Source organism: Triplophysa rosa, linkage group LG23, assembly GCF_024868665.1.
Source record: "Triplophysa rosa linkage group LG23, Trosa_1v2, whole genome shotgun sequence".
NCBI classification, from domain to species: Eukaryota; Metazoa; Chordata; class Actinopteri; order Cypriniformes; family Nemacheilidae; genus Triplophysa; species Triplophysa rosa.
The window spans coordinates 2096900-2115011 of NC_079912.1; the positions used below are offsets into that span (position 1 = coordinate 2096900).

General features: G+C 38.6%; 1 protein-coding gene across 2 annotated transcripts; it reads right to left on the reverse strand.

Moving 5' to 3' along the window:
• Positions 1 to 7641: 7641 nt before the first annotated feature.
• Positions 7642 to 17871, reverse strand: kcnj12a (potassium inwardly rectifying channel subfamily J member 12a). Of its 2 annotated transcripts, none has more exons than XM_057322119.1 (2): positions 17373 to 17871; positions 7642 to 10678 (listed from the first exon to the last, which is right to left on the reverse strand). In XM_057322119.1, the coding sequence occupies exon 2, from the start codon at positions 10594 to 10596 to the stop codon at positions 9280 to 9282; it is 1317 nt and encodes a 438-aa protein (XP_057178102.1). In that variant the 5' UTR covers positions 10597 to 10678; positions 17373 to 17871; the 3' UTR covers positions 7642 to 9279. The 2 variants fall into 2 exon arrangements, with proteins under 2 accessions (XP_057178102.1, XP_057178104.1); XM_057322121.1 differs by lacking the exon at positions 17373 to 17871 and adding an exon at positions 16104 to 16212.
• Between the last annotated feature and the right edge of the window lie 241 nt (positions 17872 to 18112).

An 18112-nucleotide genomic window follows, 5' to 3' on the forward strand; every position in this document is an offset into this window, starting at 1 on the left:
TACGTTTTAATTGATGAGCTCTTTAATATAAAGAGCAAGCGAAATAAAGAGAAGGTTGCCTTTGAACTTGTGACCAGATTAAATGTTTCATGTGATTACCCTCTAAAGATCTTTATCTGTTTTAAAAAGAATATAACTTAAAAATATTATGTCTCCAAATATTGACGGTCCAAATGTCATAAAGGTGATTCTTGCGGGATGATCTAAGGCCTTCACAAAACCAGCCACAGTGTGGCGTGATGAAGTAAATCATTTGAACATGGGATTTCTTTCATAGCATGACGTGAGATGAGCTGAACTCGCATTAGCTGTGCTGAAGTGATGAGCAGGAGACCTTCTCCAGCATCAGTAATCTGATCTTCATTCATCATTAACTCGATTCCTGTAATCCCTGGTAAAATGAACGATAAATATGAAGCTCTTTCGACCACAGTTGACATAAAACACCATTATAATGACATCAGCTGTTGTAGACAGAAACATTACATATATATCTGGGGATAACAGTAATTTATGTGCCATTCCACCGTATGGGTGCCATTTTTGTCCCCAGGACTTTATATGTATAAATATGCATGAAAAGTATTTCAAAAATATATTTTATTATTAAGCAAAGTGTCCTACATACTATTCTAACTGCAAATTTAAACTGTAGCATTTAAAAGACAAAAACTACCTTAAACACTGAAGAATAGCTTTTATTGATTGTCCCCAGTCTCTAACACTGCTTCACCATAAAATAAAATGATTAAAATCTTTAAAAAATATATATTTTGCATCGTTGTGTACCTCCATATATAATATTTGCTTCAAATACGTTTATTTAAATATAAATGTATAATATCTGGAAAAAAAAACTTTTTAGTCGTGTCCCCAGGTTTTCACTCAGTCCTGTTACCTGTAACCCATTCCCCCCTCTGACAAACTAAATTTCCGAATTTCCATAAATCAGTTTTTCAACAGCATCATTTGGATCCAGTTTTGGGCAAGTTACCTCCAAAATGTAATAAATTGTATATTATTAGATACTGTCATTTAAAAGTAATTAGTTATATTACAATATTACTGTCTTTGAATTGTAATGCGTTACACTACTTTTGCGTTACAAATGCGTAGATGTAGATGTACAACCAATACAATTACCTTTAAATCCAGTAGAATTTATCATGGTTTCTATCGCTTTTTCAAGAGTGTATGCATTCTAAAATGCTAAAATATAGTTTATTGCTGCTCATTGTACATCCAGTGGAGGGCGATGTGTTAATGCAGAATGATTGTGCTCATCTATGTCACTTTTTACTCGGCCATCCAATCACAGCGCAGGAGGGGCGGGACAAATACCGCATCAACAAATCGGCAAATATAGGCTACAACCTTGTCTGTTTACAATGCCTAAAAACAATGCAGGAAATAATACTTTAGGATTCGAGTGTCAATGTCTGTATCAGGTCATATCCATGGACTACCACAATATATAAAAAATGTTAATTAAACAAACTATCTGCGAAACTTATTCTAGTTTGACAATACTAGGCGGACATTCCGTATCAAGGCAAATAATGTGCATCAATGCGTTGTCGAGTGCCCACAGTCGGCGCTTTCAGACGCGTTTAAATACTCGAGTAAAATACACTCACCTAAAGGATTATTAGGAACACCTGTTCAATTTCTCATTAATGCAATTATCTAATCAACCAATCACATGGCAGTTGCTTCAATGCATTTAGGGGTGTGGTCCTGGTCAAGACAATCTCCTGAACTCCAAACTGAATGTCAGAATGGGAAAGAAAGGTGATTTAAGCAATTTTGAGCGTGGCATGGTTGTTGGTGCCAGACGGGCCGGTCTGAGTATTTCACAATCTGCTCAGTTACTGGGATTTTCACGCACAACCATTTCTAGGGTTTACAAAGAATGGTGTGAAAAGGGAAAAACATCCAGTATGCGGCAGTCCTGTGGGCGAAAATGCCTTGTTGATGCTAGAGGTCAGAGGAGAATGGGCCGACTGATTCAAGCTGATAGAAGAGCAACTTTGACTGAAATAACCACTCGTTACAACCGAGGTATGCAGCAAAGCATTTGTGAAGCCACAACACGCACAACCTTGAGGCAGATGGGCTACAACAGCAGAAGACCCCACCGGGTACCACTCATCTCCACTACAAATAGGAAAAAGAGGCTACAATTTGCACGAGCTCACCAAAATTGGACAGTTGAAGACTGGAAAAATGTTGCCTGGTCTGATGAGTCTCGATTTCTGTTGAGACATTCAAATGGTAGAGTCAGAATTTGGCGTAAACAGAATGAGAACATGGATCCATCATGCCTTGTTACCACTGTGCAGGCTGGTGGTGGTGGTGTAATGGTGTGGGGGATGTTTTCTTGGCACACTTTAGGCCCCTTAGTGCCAATTGGGCATCGTTTAAATGCCACGGCCTACCTGAGCATTGTTTCTGACCATGTCCATCCCTTTATGACCACCATGTACCCATCCTCTAATGGCTACTTCCAGCAGGATAATGCACCATGTCACAAAGCTCGAATCATTTCAAATTGGTTTCTTGAACATGACAATGAGTTCACTGTACTAGAATGGCCCCCACAGTCACCAGATCTCAACCCGATAGAACATCTTTGGGATGTGGTGGAACGGGAGCTTCGTGCCCTGGATGTGCATCCCACAAATCTCCATCAACTGCAAGATGCTATCCTATCAATATGGGCCAACATTTCTAAAGAATGCTTTCAGCACCTTGTTGAATCAATGCCACGTAGAATTAAGGCAGTTCTGAAGGCGAAAGGGGGTCAAACACCGTATTAGTATGGTGTTCCTAATAATCCTTTAGGTGAGTGTATATATGGAGCCTCCAATATAAGTGGCACAGAGAAGGCTCATGGCACAATTTAATTAACAATCGCTGTCAGAATCGCAAAAGTAGACAAACGGCCATCTGGTGAATTATGGTAGAGCCCACTATAATGCAACCTATAGCCTGATGACAGGGTAAAACGCAGAACCTCTTTCTACTTTTTGTTTTTTATTCTTTTTTAGAATCCGTTGCATTAATTTCAAACATCGGGTTTCAGTAACATGAAATAGTATTACAATCATAATATTTTAATCACAGATATGTTTTTTTCTGGGAATGGAATGTGTTGGTAAATTATAAAAAACGAATTTCAGGGGGAAAATTCGTTGTTGTAACGCGCTTTACTGAGATTGTAACGGGTAGAATATTACCCAAATTGTATTAGTAATGCGTTTTATTACTGCGTTACTGCAAAAACTAATACATTACTGTAATTTCGTTACTCCCAACACTGTTTGGATCTTATGAAGGCCATGGGAAGAGCAAAGGTAAGTTCTCTCATTTTCTTTTTTACATATTTGTGACAACAAAACCAGTCTTATGGGTCAATTTTTCGAAATTGAGATTGTTACATAATCTGAAAGCTGAATAAATAAACGTTCTATAGATATATGAGTTGTTAGAATAGGACAATATCTGGCTGAGATACAACCGTTTAAAACTCTGGAATCTGAGAGCGCAAAAAAATCTAAATATTGAGAAAATTGCCTTTGAAGTTGTTAATCAGGGGCACTGTGGCAGACCATCCACTCACAAAAATAAAGTTTACAAAATATCTTCATGGAACATGATCTTTACTTAATATCCTAATGATTTTTGGCATAAAAGAAAAATCGATAATTTTGACCCAGACAATGTATTTTTGTCTTTTACTAAAAATGTTCCCGTTCTACTATCCAGGGTCACATTTGATGATATTGTAATGACAACTGGGAGCGTCATTTACCTTGTGAAAAATGAATTTACTCATTTGGAATAGTTAAGTATGTGTGTTATTAGATTCTGTTTTGAAAAAAGTAAAAAAAAGGAAGTTTAATTTTGAAGAGTTGCAAGAGACAAAAGGCACCCAGTTGGTGGAATGGCCTTAATGACCAGAAGGAGGCAGTAAAGACTAAATTTTTGTGGCCAAAGTTTGACATGAGGATGATCAGAGAATTTTATAAGCAAGTAATTCTTAAAGCTTTTTTATTAGTCCATAAAGAAGTATGTATTAAGGACTGGAGAGAATTACATTTTCCGGTTTAATTCTGAATTTATTTAATGTGTTTGCAGTAAAGAACACCTTACATTTTGCCTGGCAATGATGTTTCAAAGCCCTTTTGTTGTCTGAGGCAGAGCATAAAAAGTGAGATTACAGAGGTGTAATTCTTGAGAACACTTGAGTTTAATTCAGTGCCTTCAGGGGGTCACTTTTAATAGCTATAATGCTTTAGTGTCATTGAAATAATAAATGAGTGAAACTGTCTGTGAATCCATCATTCAGACAACAGCAACTGAATAATTCAAAGCCAAAATACAAGCATTTGTCTGGTGTAAAATGATATTTCTGTAAGTGCATATGTGGGTTAACTGTGAAATGATCATCATACAGGTGAGACACGCTCTTCAACACACGCTGTCAATCAAACCACACTTCAATCCTGCTTTTTCTGTAGCATCTTGCCATTTCAAAGATGTTTTAGGGTGACAACAAAAACTTCAACACAAGAACAATACTGATCACACACACAAATACTGTATCTAGGCCTAAATATATAATATAAATATAATATATTCTAATAGGTCCAGACTGAGCTGTGTGGTTCACAGTATTAAAATAAGACTTGCCCATATGATGAATGAATTTCAGTAATTAGGCTTTAGTTCAATAATGCAACAGAGTTTTGCATGATTCATTTAGACCCTGCGTGCGTACGTGTGTGTGTGTGTGTGTGTGTGTGTGTGTGTGTGTGTGTGAAGGGCTTTGAAAAACTTTTACAAGGGTCAACGAATTTTCCAACTTCACCTTGAAAAAAAGGAAGGCATTCGATACTTGAACGTATTTACTTTTTTATCAGTATAGTGTTTGTCATTTATAAAAAACAATATACAACAATATACCTAATAAAAGGCGATGACGCAGTTTGATATAGAAAACATATGAATCAAGAGGCATATCAAATTAATTCCAGCTTTCCACAGGATAACTTGAGAAAAAGTTGATTTAAATACACAAATTCTGGGCTGTCAAATTCTGGGATGATCCATGCGTCTTCTTGACCATAAATCCAGCTCATAAGAACTGTTCAATGAATGGAATATGAGTAATAGCATCCATCAAAAACAGTCTGATGTTCAGTGGGACACTATTGTTCCCTAATTTACTTTATTATTTGATTCATGTGTCTTATATGAGTTCCAGGGACACATTCTATTACAACGGTCTGAATTCTGGTTTCTATGGAAACAAACACTGTGAAGATGAACTCCATGGCGATACTGTGTGATCCATTTACACGAGGACAGACCAGACCGAGATGAAATATACTGGAAACACTATAAAAATACATGTATGCACGTTTGAAATCTCACAAATGTCTCAAACATCGGACTCTTATTCCCTCAAATCTTCATGAAACTGTAACCACGTTCTCCTCTGGGACTTATTCTCACATAATAAAATCATTTGCACTCAGATCAATACTTCATTTATTTGTTTATTTTATTTGGTCAGTAGCATCAGGGTCTTGATCTCTGTCAGGGTTTACACATTCAAAGAATACACTTTTCTTTGCTGTTTTAAAATACGGCTCACTTTCATAGTAATGTGAAAATGCTGTTTGTGTTTTTCTGCATTAAAACCTTACGGTGTAATTTCACAATTGAACAATGACAGTAAAGTTAGAAATGCAGTCGTCTGCTGGTGAAAATCCATCCACACTCATCTCTCTCTTCATCCGCAGGTGTCGTTCCTGTTGGCAGAAATCATTTCTGGTAGGCGGTGACATTTGTCATTTTCTATAAATATATATTTATGTTGTATCGTTTAATCTCAGAAACTGGCTGTTTTGCTGAAATCAAAAGTTGTGCTGGAGTTGGGATGTCATAAACCTCTTCGTCTTGTTGTTTTATGTTCTTTGGGATGAGAATCGAAAGGATCTTTATCTCATTTCCATCATATAACTGTCTAATAACAGTCCATGTGTCTGGAAACTTTAGTTGTGCTTTTATATGCATTTTCTCCTCCACATGTAAGGCAGAGTTGTGCAGAATTTCGGAAGACTGTCGACTTTCCATGCCCTGATGTTATTTTGAGATTTTGGAGAACTTTTGGTCAGCTTTCAGGCTGATGTACAACGCTAACAATACATATTCACTTTGAAACAAATTAAATTCATATACTGTATGAGATAAATTCCCAACATGACACAACCTGTATAGCAAACATCTGCAAAGAAAGCAACGTCTTTAGACATTTGACCATCAACAAAACATTGACAATTTGTCATGTGGGACAAAAAGAAATGCTATACAATACAACATTGGGTTTCTAATAATTTCAATATGGCTGTGATCCTCCAGTATAGACACGAAATTTGGAATCTATTAATGCGTGTTCATGGAATATCCCCATTTTTTTCGTGTCAGTGAGCACAACCTTTTTTTATTGTCACTTTCTGTACACAGACTGCGTGTGTATGTACATGTACTATATATTTATAACCTGAAATCAAAACAAGTCGTACATATTTTAGGATGTGGCTGACTAACACCTTACTTCACCCCAAACCCTAAAATCACACCCGCAAAGGCTAATTTTGCTAAAAACGCGATTTTCACAAGGTGGCAAAACAACGATAAATGGCTGCCCTGACCCCACCCCTAAACCTAACGTCACAGGGGAAAAGTCAAAACATACCAATGAGATCGTAGGAAATAGGAATTCACACGAATAAGCCACCTTGTAAAATAGGTATGAATTCCCATCAGATTGCGTTGATATATATTTTATACATATGAAAGAGACCGCGTTTTATAATACATTAGATTGAAAGTCGTGCTGGGTGACGCGGACAAAGTTGTGCTGACTGACATGAAAAAAGGGGGAAATTCGTGTCAGTAAACACGAATAAATAAATTACAGTTCATGACAATGTCACGAATTCCTGTGAGACTGTGTTGCCCAGTTACACACAAATGATCATTTCCACCAGTGCCTCCTGTCTTCTTTGAGTTATTTGGTGCAGAGATCAAGGTAAGAGTGTTTAAACTTTTTATTTAATAGTAGCGCTGGACATTTCATCTTTTCATTTCTAATAAAGATCAGTGATAGTTATGTACAAAAATACATACTGTAGGGAAGGTTTTCATTGAGTGTACACTCTTAAAAATAAAGGTGCTTCAAAAGGTTCTTCGATGCCATAGAAGAACTGTTTTGTCTAAATGGTTCCATAAAGAACCTTTGACATCCAAAGAACCTTTCTGTTTCAAAGAAGGTTCTTTGTGGCAAAAAAATGTTCTTCAGATTATAAAAGTAAGAAAGAGATGGTTCTTTGAAGGACCTTTGACTAAATGGTTCTTCGTGGAACCAAAAATGGTTCTTCTATGGCATCGCTGTGAAAAAAATATTAAAAAAATTATTCACAGCGATGCCATAGAAGAACCATTTTTGGTTCCACGAAGAACCATTTAGTCAAAGGTCCTTCAAAGAACCATCTCTTTCTTACTTTTATAATCTGAAGAACATTTTTTTGCCACAGAGAACCTTCTTTGAAACAGAAAGGTTCTTCAAATGTTAAAGGTTCTTTATAGAACCAAAAGGTTCTTCTATGGCATCATTTTGAAGCACCTTTTTTAAAAGTGTACTGTACACCTGTCCTGTCACTTTATATAAGAGGGAAGCAGTGGATGTGTTGACTGGTGTACAGCATTACAATCTCATATAAAAGACTTTGGAATAACATCAGTTTGATCTTTTCTGTTCTTTTCACAAAACATCTGACAGTACAGATGAGAAATTCTCTGTGATTGCTGAAAATGCGTTTGTCAGTGATCACACTTCACATATTGCTTTGACTTTTTGATTATTGCTTCATGAATGTGCCTTAAGACTGTCAAACAGTTACACACAGACCAGTACACACATGCACATACAAGCAAACAAACAAACAAACAGATAAACATGAACACACACACATAAACGTAATGAAGGAGTTTGTAAGAAGTGATTCTTATCTTTGAACTGTGGATTCTTTCTGAATATTCTGGGGTAAACATCGCTGAATAGAATCCTGAACAAAATGTTGTTTACAAGATTTGATTTGCAATGGAAGGGTACAGAGCAAAGCTTTCTAGAGGGCGACTGTTTTTTTTAGGTGGATGAACTTGTTAACCAGAGTGAGTCAGGACTCTCGTTCCTGTGGGAGGATTCGTCTCTTCTTCACAAATATTGTGTAAAAGGGACTGGGTCACTTTACACATTCATGACAGCAGTTAAAAAACATGAAACTAAGATCGCATTCAAATACAAACGTGTGAAATTCAACGTTATATGGTTGCAGTGCTTCACTCTGTAAACTTTCATTGCAGGTGCATTTGTCGAGTTTTGATTTTAAACGGTTTTCTGTGGTAAGACCATGTCACACGTGTTGTTTATAAGAGAAGAGAATAAGAGATGATAAAATTACTAAACGTTAACGCTGACCATATGCATAGATCGACAGACTATATCTCAGGACAAAAACTGAATTATTGTAAAATGATTTTCCCATCCACATGTCTGAATAAAATCAAAGCGTTCTTCTCAGTTAGGTGGTGCAAACATCTACATTATCTTACTAAATATAAATAATTCAATTTTTTATGCAAATATATCTATGTATCAGATAGGCATGTTGTTGTGGCTTTGGGAGCGCCTGTATTTCAACCTTCTTGTGCGTTTAACATGAGGCATTGTGCTCAGCTGCACAAAACACACACACACACACACACACACACTCATTCACACTCAACTGGTCACATTGTTCGCTTGGTCTGTCTATATAGTGCAGTTTTAAAGTGGAATTTATCATGTCTCACTGATCAGTGTGTGTGTCTCGCGGGACAGTCTGCCCCGTCATTTGTGCTCGGATTGAATGCAAAAATAAAAAGACTAATTTCTTCATCGTTCTAAACACTTTGTTCTCTCGCTAGAAGGTTCTACCGCACACAAAAGCATATATCTACGCAGAAAGATTATTTACACATTACGAGTTCAACAGCTAAACTAGTTTCACGAGGAATAGCTTCAAGTTTTCCGTGCGGGATAAAAATACCCCCTCGTCCTTTCATACATTCTCTCTCTCTCTCTCTCTCTTTCTCTGTATGGCACTTTGCATTGTTCTGCATGTTTGAAACTCCAGTATCTCCAGGAAGAAAGTTAGATGAGAAGGTTCATATCTCCGACTCGCGGCGGTACGAGCGTTGATCGGCGCAGCGTGGGTTCTGCAGTCGATCAAAGTCGTGTCTGGGCGTTCTCTCCGGGCTGAGGCTCACGGCCCGCTCGGGCTTCATCCTCTCCAGAGCCTCGTCCTCTTCCTCTTCGTGGCTCAGGATGGCCAGCTCGTTCTCGTAGCAAAAAGAGTTGGCGGCGGGCATGACCAGGTACTTGTTTTCCATCATGTCCTTGGCACTGCAGCGGGGCGTGGACGGCACCTCGTAGGTCTTGTGAAAGTGCGAGTAGTCGACCTTGTATTGGTTCTTCTCTTCGAACAGCACCGGCTCGAAGCGATGCCCCCACAAGATCTCGCTGGCCAGGTAGGAGCTGCGGGCCTGCGCCGTCATGGCCGTGGCCTCCACCATGCCCTCCAGGATCACCACAATCTCGAAGTCCGCCGTTTCCAGGTCCTGCTTCCCGATGCCGAACAGCGGGCTCTCCTCGTCGATCTGATGGAGGATGGTGACGGGCGACACCAGGAAGATGCGGTCCAGTCCTTTATCGAAGCCCACGTTTATGTCCAGCTGGTCGAGCGGGATGTATTCGCCTTCGGCCGTGACGCGCGGCTTGATGAGCTGGGCCCGGACGTGCGCCTCCACGATGTGACTCTTTCGAAGGTTGCCCACCCGCCACATCAGGCACAGTTTGCCATCCCGCATGGCGATGATGGCGTTGTGCGAGAACAGCAGAGTCTGCGCCCGCTTCTTGGGCCTCGCCATTTTGGCCATGATCGCGCCGATCATGAAGCAGTCGATGATGCTGCCCACGATGGACTGGAAGACGACGAGGAACACGGCCAGGGGGCACTCCTCCGTCACGCAGCGGAAACCGTAACCGATGGTCGTCTGCGTCTCGATGGAAAAGAGGAAGGCGGCGACGAAGCCGTTCACCTGCAGCACGCACGGGGTGAAGTTGTCGTCGCCCGCCGGGTTGTCGAGGTCGCCGTGGAGAAGTGCGATGACCCAAAACGCCAAGCCGAACGCCAACCAGGACACCACGAAGACGAGCGTGAACACTACCAGCATGTAGCGCCAGCGGATGTCCACGCAGGTGGTAAAAATGTCCGCCAGGTAGCGCTGGGATTTCTCGTCCATGTTGGTGAAATGCACGTTGCACTGTCCGTTCTTCTTCACGAAGCGGTTGCGGCTTTTCCGCCGCGTGTGGATCTTGCCGTTCCCGTAGCCGTTCATTCCCACGCCGTGCATGGTGGTCAAACGCAGGCCATCTTCCTCCGTCGACACGATGCTGTAACGACCAATCCGACCCACGCTCATCCTCCTGAGGATCTGTGGTTCCCTTTCTCTTTGGGCTGAAGTTCAGTGTTTCCCCTCTTATAGTTTCTCCAGGAGGGTTCACCTGTAGCGTGGTTTGAAGAAAGAGGAAACATCAGTGCAGCATGTTAATATCAGCTCGTGAGTTGAAGGATGACATTTAAGAGGCTCTGCATAAAACAAAATGTTCTTACATAACAGCAAGTAATCATGATGCTTTTATCTAAAGCAATTTGCAGTACACTTTTTACAGAAACAATGCTTCTACAGTAAGATGAGGTTAAGAACATTGTTCAAGACTATAATAGTTATGGCTCACGTAGTATCACACACAAGATACAAAATGACTCCTCACAACAAGTGCAGGCAAAGATTCCAATAACCATAAATTAAAAGCACGCACAGATTTGGCCAAATTAATAACATCATTTTGTCTGCCGTCACAATACTAATATACTATATAGCACATTTAGTATAATAATATTAAAACCATGCAACACATACAAAAAAACGATACAGGTTATTTCATATCAAATCATTTTAATTAAATACACCTCTAATTTATAAGGGTGCTTGTGAAGTGACCTTCATAACTTTGCGATGTTTGAGTGTTTTTACACACATTCTGTGTCTGTATTTTTTCAAACAAATAATGTCTCTACATCGCATATTTGCCAGGGCACAAGTAGCACGCGTTTCCTTTCTACGGAAGCCGAGGCAAATTACGGTCATTACGGCGGCGTTCGAGGGAGTCGAAAAAGTTCGAATTTCTTGCTCGTTCATGCAAATAAGGAAATCAAAACGTCTCTTTCTAACAGTGTAGGATCAACATGCATGTTTTATCTTCAATGTTTTCACATTGGTAAGGCTCTCATGATTTATACGTTATATTGTATAACTGACGTTGTAATTGTTTATTGACATTAGCATTGCGTTGTTTGTACACTAGAGGGGGCACGTTTTACTTTTTTTGCCTGAAAAATACAAACATCGGTTTGAACGTTATTTTACAAAAATAAAAAAGTTATATTGCTTTTAATAGAAATTATAATGGTCTTTGTGGGTCTCTACTGGTAATGTGCTGGGATGTTATCTGGCAGACGGGAATCAACAGAGCGTCATTAAATCCTATTGAAATAAGACCCAACACGCGACATAAAGACATTTTGTAATACTTTTAATAGTAAACAGCTGATTGATATAACGTCTTTAATAATGGAAACTGTTAGAATTTATATTTTTTGTTCCGCAGGGTGGTCTTTTATTTTATAAAAATGAATACCATCATCTTCACCTTACATACCTCATTTTGGCAACTTCTATCTTAGAAGACCTTTAGCTGCCTTTAGTGCCCTAGGTAGGCACCTTGCCTGGTTTTGATCTTAAACCAATAAAATATTTACATTTACATTAATTCATTTGGCAGACGCAGGAGAGCATATAAACATTTTGTCAACACATTTAATTACTTCTGCTTTTTTGTTTTCATGCAAAAATGCTCATAAAATGATAATTGTTTAAATTCATAGCATTGTGAATGAGTGTTTTAGAATCTATATAAAAAAATGAATATAAAGTATTGCCAGAAACCACATGTTGTTTTTTTATGATTTACGTTTTTTTTCTCTAAGGCCAGGCATTGTAGTGCAGGTATCTCATGTATGGGCTTTTGTTGTGGGCTTCTACATTATTGATCAGAGCTCTGTTTTTAAACAGCGGCACACAGAGATGTTCTGGTTATCGTATCACACATAGACAGATGAACAACCACAGTCACACCTCAAGGGAGATGAATCTCTCCCTCCGAAACATTTGCCCCAAATTACAGCTGACGTAAAGATAATGTTAAGAGCGAGTGTGTGTGTGTGTGTGCGTGTGTGTGTTTGTGTGTTTGTGCGCAGATGCTTGAGTTTTAACACAGTATAATGTGACACTCAGGAGACCCGTGTGTGTATGAGGCATTGACCATGGGTGCATTCCCAAAACTCTCGAGAGACCCTAAATGGGTTGAGAGGGGACGGCTGGGATTTAGCTGGAGAAATAGAAAGAAAAATGAACATTGGAAATAGAAAAAATTAAGGTTATGGAGCACGTATGCTTGCTGCAAATCTAAAATTGGGCGAGAGAGACACAGATCTGATCTGCAGAGACTTAGAAGGTAGGAACCCCTTTGGCCTGAAATCTAAATATAAACGGCGAGGGCTCAGAGAGCTTTCATGCTTTATTTGTCCGGCCTGCTTATGCAAATCACACACACGTGATATAGAAAAATGTCATTCGTGTCTCACACGACAGTTAAAGCCTCTTTCCAGCAGTTCTTCTTCTTAAAAAAAGATGCATTGACAAGTCTATACATTTTCTTATACAATGTTACACAGGTGTGCTGTTCTGGTTTTTAGCATGCCCTTACAGAAATCAACCATGGTTTTGATGCAAATTCAACCAAGAAATCGTGGTTACTAGTAAAACCCTGATAACCGTGAATTAAACACAGTTTTGATACAATGTTATTTGTAGTAAAAATGTGGTTATACAAATGATAATCAATCTTCAAAATTACTACATTTTTACCATGATAAAACCACGGTACATTTTTGCAAGGGTGTTACGGTGTGGTTTGTAGGGTGTGGGCCGGTGGTTCCATTAGTACTTTTTTATTTCGCATTGCTGCAAAACTCACTGTTGAATAAATAGCGTAGAATACGTGGCTAGCAAATCTTCCATATGATGTAGAGCAATGTGATCTGTATGGATAATAGTGATTTTAATCAGACGTTATAATCTTAGCTTTATTTAATGTTGGATTTTTACATTTCCTGTTAAATGTTTATAAACGTAAGTGTCAGTATGTGGATATTTTAGAACAGGGGTCTTCAACGTTTTTCAGGGGGCAAGGACCCCTTAGATAAGAGATGCATGGAGCAGGGACCCCCTTATACTAAATGTGTAAACAGAGCTATTTTAATAGAAACAACCCTTATTGTCACAGAAATATTATGTTAAGACATTACATTAGCACTATTATGCATGTTATTGTTGCACACACATACTTTTCTGCGTATTATTTTTATTGTTAATATAGATTGTTTGATTATTTTAAGGGATTTGTAGCATCATACATTTTCATTTTACTGTGAGATGGAGAGTTAAACATTTACTTATCATGAACGTTTTTATTAAGGATTCAATGAAACGACTGATCCTGGTTAATGGCACAAAGACTATTCTAGTGGAGGTAGAGGTTGTCTCTGGATGCGAAAGAAATTGCACAAAAATGCATTCTGTCATTCTGTCAAGCAGGATGTTTTATGAAGTTTAATTCTTTTTTTCAGCTTCTCTGTGTTGCCGAACACACCGCTATTTTATCATTCTGAGCTCCGTTGTCTTTTCACGAGGTTTTTCTGCAGAGCATCATATCAGACTAAGGAGCGCGACATGCAACGAGTCCGCGTTATTTTGGGGGCAACTTGTTTGACGTGCACCATCAGTACAAGTTGCGCGTTTCATTGATTTTAAACACGTACGATAGTTCTGTCAGAGTTTACAATGCAGAAGCGGTGTCATTTGGCTGTCAAATTAGCGCTTTACAGCTTTAACAAATTTGAACAGAAGTTCAGAAATATATGAGAATGCACTTTATTTGCACGCAACTCCTTTCATGCGTATAGCTTACTCTGGATTTATCGGAAGGGAGACAGAGAATGCACTGATTCTAAACCTACAGTCTTGAAAGAAAGACATAGGTACTTATTTGATTTAGGCACTGCCCGGTCGCGCACGTGCGCAGCTTAAAGAGAACATTGGTTGTAATATTTCTGTAGCCTACCCATGCTTTACATTTTTAACAAAAAGTTGCCTGTGAGTAAACAGTAATCAGCGGACCCCTTGTGCCCAGTTGAAGACCCATGTTTTAGAATATTAGATCATGAATGCTGTCATACCATTATTGAATCTTGGCTTTGATTTGCGCATTATCAGATTTACTGAGAGACTTCTGTGAGAAGACAGAAACATTTCATGTTCATGAATGTCCCACTTGTTGGATGTGATACTTGAGCTCATTATTACATAAAAACACAGACTGAATCCCTCTGTGCTGTCTGCAGGTGAGGGGGAGACAAACTGAAGTGATACCTGATCTACACACACACACACACACACACTCATGTGAACAGTATTGTATTGTCTTACATCATTTCATTGCTACTGTTGTGTTGTCTCAGAAAGTTTATAAAGCCTCTAGTCTCAAATAGTCTGTAATCTTGCATTAGGTCACAAAATCTGATGAAATCATCCTGTACTGCCACGATATATAGGGAAAATAATCTCGGCCTATTCATGCAGTAATTCATCATTTTAGCCATTACTCAATTCATTCATGAGGTGAAAATACACAAACCCAACTGTTGGGTTTAAAATGAACTCAGGCTGGGTTGTTTTAACCCATTGTTTGGTGAAATATAAACCATTTTCTGGGTTAATTTAACCCAACGGCTGGGTTTGCCCCTTTTTCACCCAACACAAATTAATTCATGTGAACCTGTCTACATTAGTTTACATCAGTGAACTGTTGTTGAATTCACTCCTTCACAGAAGAACTCATAAACTAGCTCACAGTATCAAATTATGCCAGACTATAATATTCATGTCATGCTCTATCAAGCCATTGATTCATTATTGCAGTTGAAAAGGAACAGAACAGATCTTTATATAATCAGTAAACCAGTTTTGAATAGACATTATGAGCTGCCACCAATGTGTTTCGACAGTATATCTTTATTGAGAGTGTTAATGAACCTGCTGTTTGTTCTGCTCAAATTCACTCTTGTCGGCTTTTAATCAGCTGCCGTGTGGTCAATGAATTATTGAATAATAAGCTGTATTGAATTGCTTTTCTTTAATTATCTGATTCTGCAGGTGAGAATCATCTGACAGTGAACTTTGACCTCACACATATTGATTTGCTTGCATTTTGTCTGGTCTATTAAGATCTAAATATACGCCATAATGAAAAGATGACTGACCAGGACTTCTGATCTGTTCACAATCAACTGGTTATATATTATAACATTGTTAAGTTAGTTCAATCTCATGTTAATAGGCCTACAATGTTTATTTTACTGTCTAATGGTTCACTAGGAAAAACAGATTTTGCTCCTGCAGTTTACTTAAAAATAATTGAACTGCATGAATTTAACTGACTATATTCTGATTATAAACTAAATAATACACCGTTGATGCTGTTAAAACTACTTGAGATTATTGAAAAAACCACCACAAGAATGAGTTTTCCATATTATCGCAGAAGTTCTCAAGAATATTCCAAGCATGCATAATAGCAAATCTACAATCACATTGGAAATGTCTTGTTTCTTCTTTCACCTGTGTTAGTTTGAGCAACTACTAGCTAACACGTGAAGTCTTTCAGTAGAGTACAAATGTTAATTCTTAAAGTTAGTTTTAAAGGGATACTTCACCCAAAAATACAAATTCTGTCATCATTTACTCACCTTCCAGTTGTTCCAAATCTGTATAAATGTCTTTGTTCTGATGAACGCAGAGAAGTACATTTGGAGGAATGCTTGTAACCAAACAGTTCTTGGACCCCATTGACTCCCATAGTAGAAACAATTACTTTTATCATTTTTTTGTTCTGTTGAACACAAAAGAAGATATTTTAAAGAATGTAGGACAGCGAACAGTTCTGGGGCACTTTTGACTACCGTTGTCATTTTTTCTACTATGGTAGTCAATGGCGTCCAAGAACTGTTTGGTTACAAGCATCCGCCCAAATATCATTCTCTGTGTTCAACCAAACAAAGAAATGTATCAATTTGAGAAACTAGAGAGTGAGTAATAAATGACAGAATTTTCATTTTTGGGTGAACTATCCCTTTAAATGTGTGGAACCACTGTCCATGACTATATGTGAAAGTTAATCCAGAGTGAAAGCTGTTCACACAAGTTTTCCCTTCAGAAGTGTGAATCTGTATTTAAGAGGAGGAAAAAGTTGAGCAGATTTGATCCAGCAGGGGTCAGAGGAGGACTCAACCTCTTCTGTAGGGTAACACACAACATTAACACCTCCCTGTATTTTGGGCACTTTGGAGAGTTTTTGTGGTTTGGGTTTGTAGTCATTAGCTGTGTATGTTTGTGTGTGTGTGTGTGTGTGTGTGTGTGTGTTTACTCTGCTTTGGATCTATTTTTTAGGATTATAGCTGCAGTGTGTGTTGGTGTGTGTAGTATGATGTACTTTTATTTATGAGGCAGATGTCAACAGAAATCGACAGACAAATTCTGGATGTGAGGTTTATCATCTCGTTTATATTAACTCCCAATTGTTTTGTTCAGAACACTGGTTAGCGCTTCTATAGCACTCTCAGTCTGGACTCTTAAAGCTTCTCTGTGGTCCACATTCACAACTTTCTGCTCAATATCGGGTCATTAAAATCAGGTCATCATCTCAACACGTTACAGCCGTTTATTTACTGGAAATCCAATATTTCATGTTATTTATTTGGAATATGAATAAGTATATATTTAATGAAATGTAACGTATATCGTATTTGAAGGTCATCATTTCATATTCATAGTCATTGTATGGTTTAGAAACAGTAGCATATTCATATTATTCAGTAGCTGTACACTGATGCAGTTTTTGATCAAGTCAGACTTCAGTCGGGATGTTTATAAACTTTTATAACTTGCATACATACAGAGAAAATAAGCACATTTGACTCTTGAGAACGCTGCTCAAGTTTTAGAGAGAAGTTGCTTACCTTGCGTGTTGTAAAGGATCGTTCCTCTTGTGTGTGTGTGTGTGTGTGTCGTAGCGTTGTGTTGCGTTATCCAAACTGAAGCATTTGATGAGAGCCGGTGCAGCTCGGGTTGGGGCTCCAGAGCTTTGCCATCTCTACCTCACAGACACACATTGTCCATGTCAGACTCATATCCTCACATCCACTTGTCCCATTTCAGCACCTGTATATTCCAAATCAGAAAACACTCCAAATGTCCCTCTGCTGAACGCGAAAAAGTTGTTTATATGAAGATGATCATATGAGCTTGTCATGGACATAAAGTCTTAAAGAGATGATTATTCAGCGTGGTGATGTGCATGTTGTCTCCCAGTTCTCTTCTTCTGATGGATGAATGACTGTCCCGTTTTCTCTACACAACGTTTTTTCTCCCAAAAACACACCAGATCTCTCTTATGCACCTGCTTGCTTCATTTTTGCCATCAGATCTATCAGCACTGCACTTTACTCTCACCGGCTCTCTCTCCTCCTCTCTCTTTTTCTCTTTGTCTCCCTCTCTCAACCCTCCCTCTCTTTCTCTCCCTCCTACGGCACAAGTGTTCCAGCGTTTTGTCACTTGATGCTCTTATGTGATCATATGGACACACACACAGAGAAGCTCACTTTCTCCATCTATATCTTTTATTTAAAAGGCTTTTGCCTAGTCTGTCATGTAGCTGTATTAACACACTTGTGAATAAGGTCATGAATGTGTCATTTTT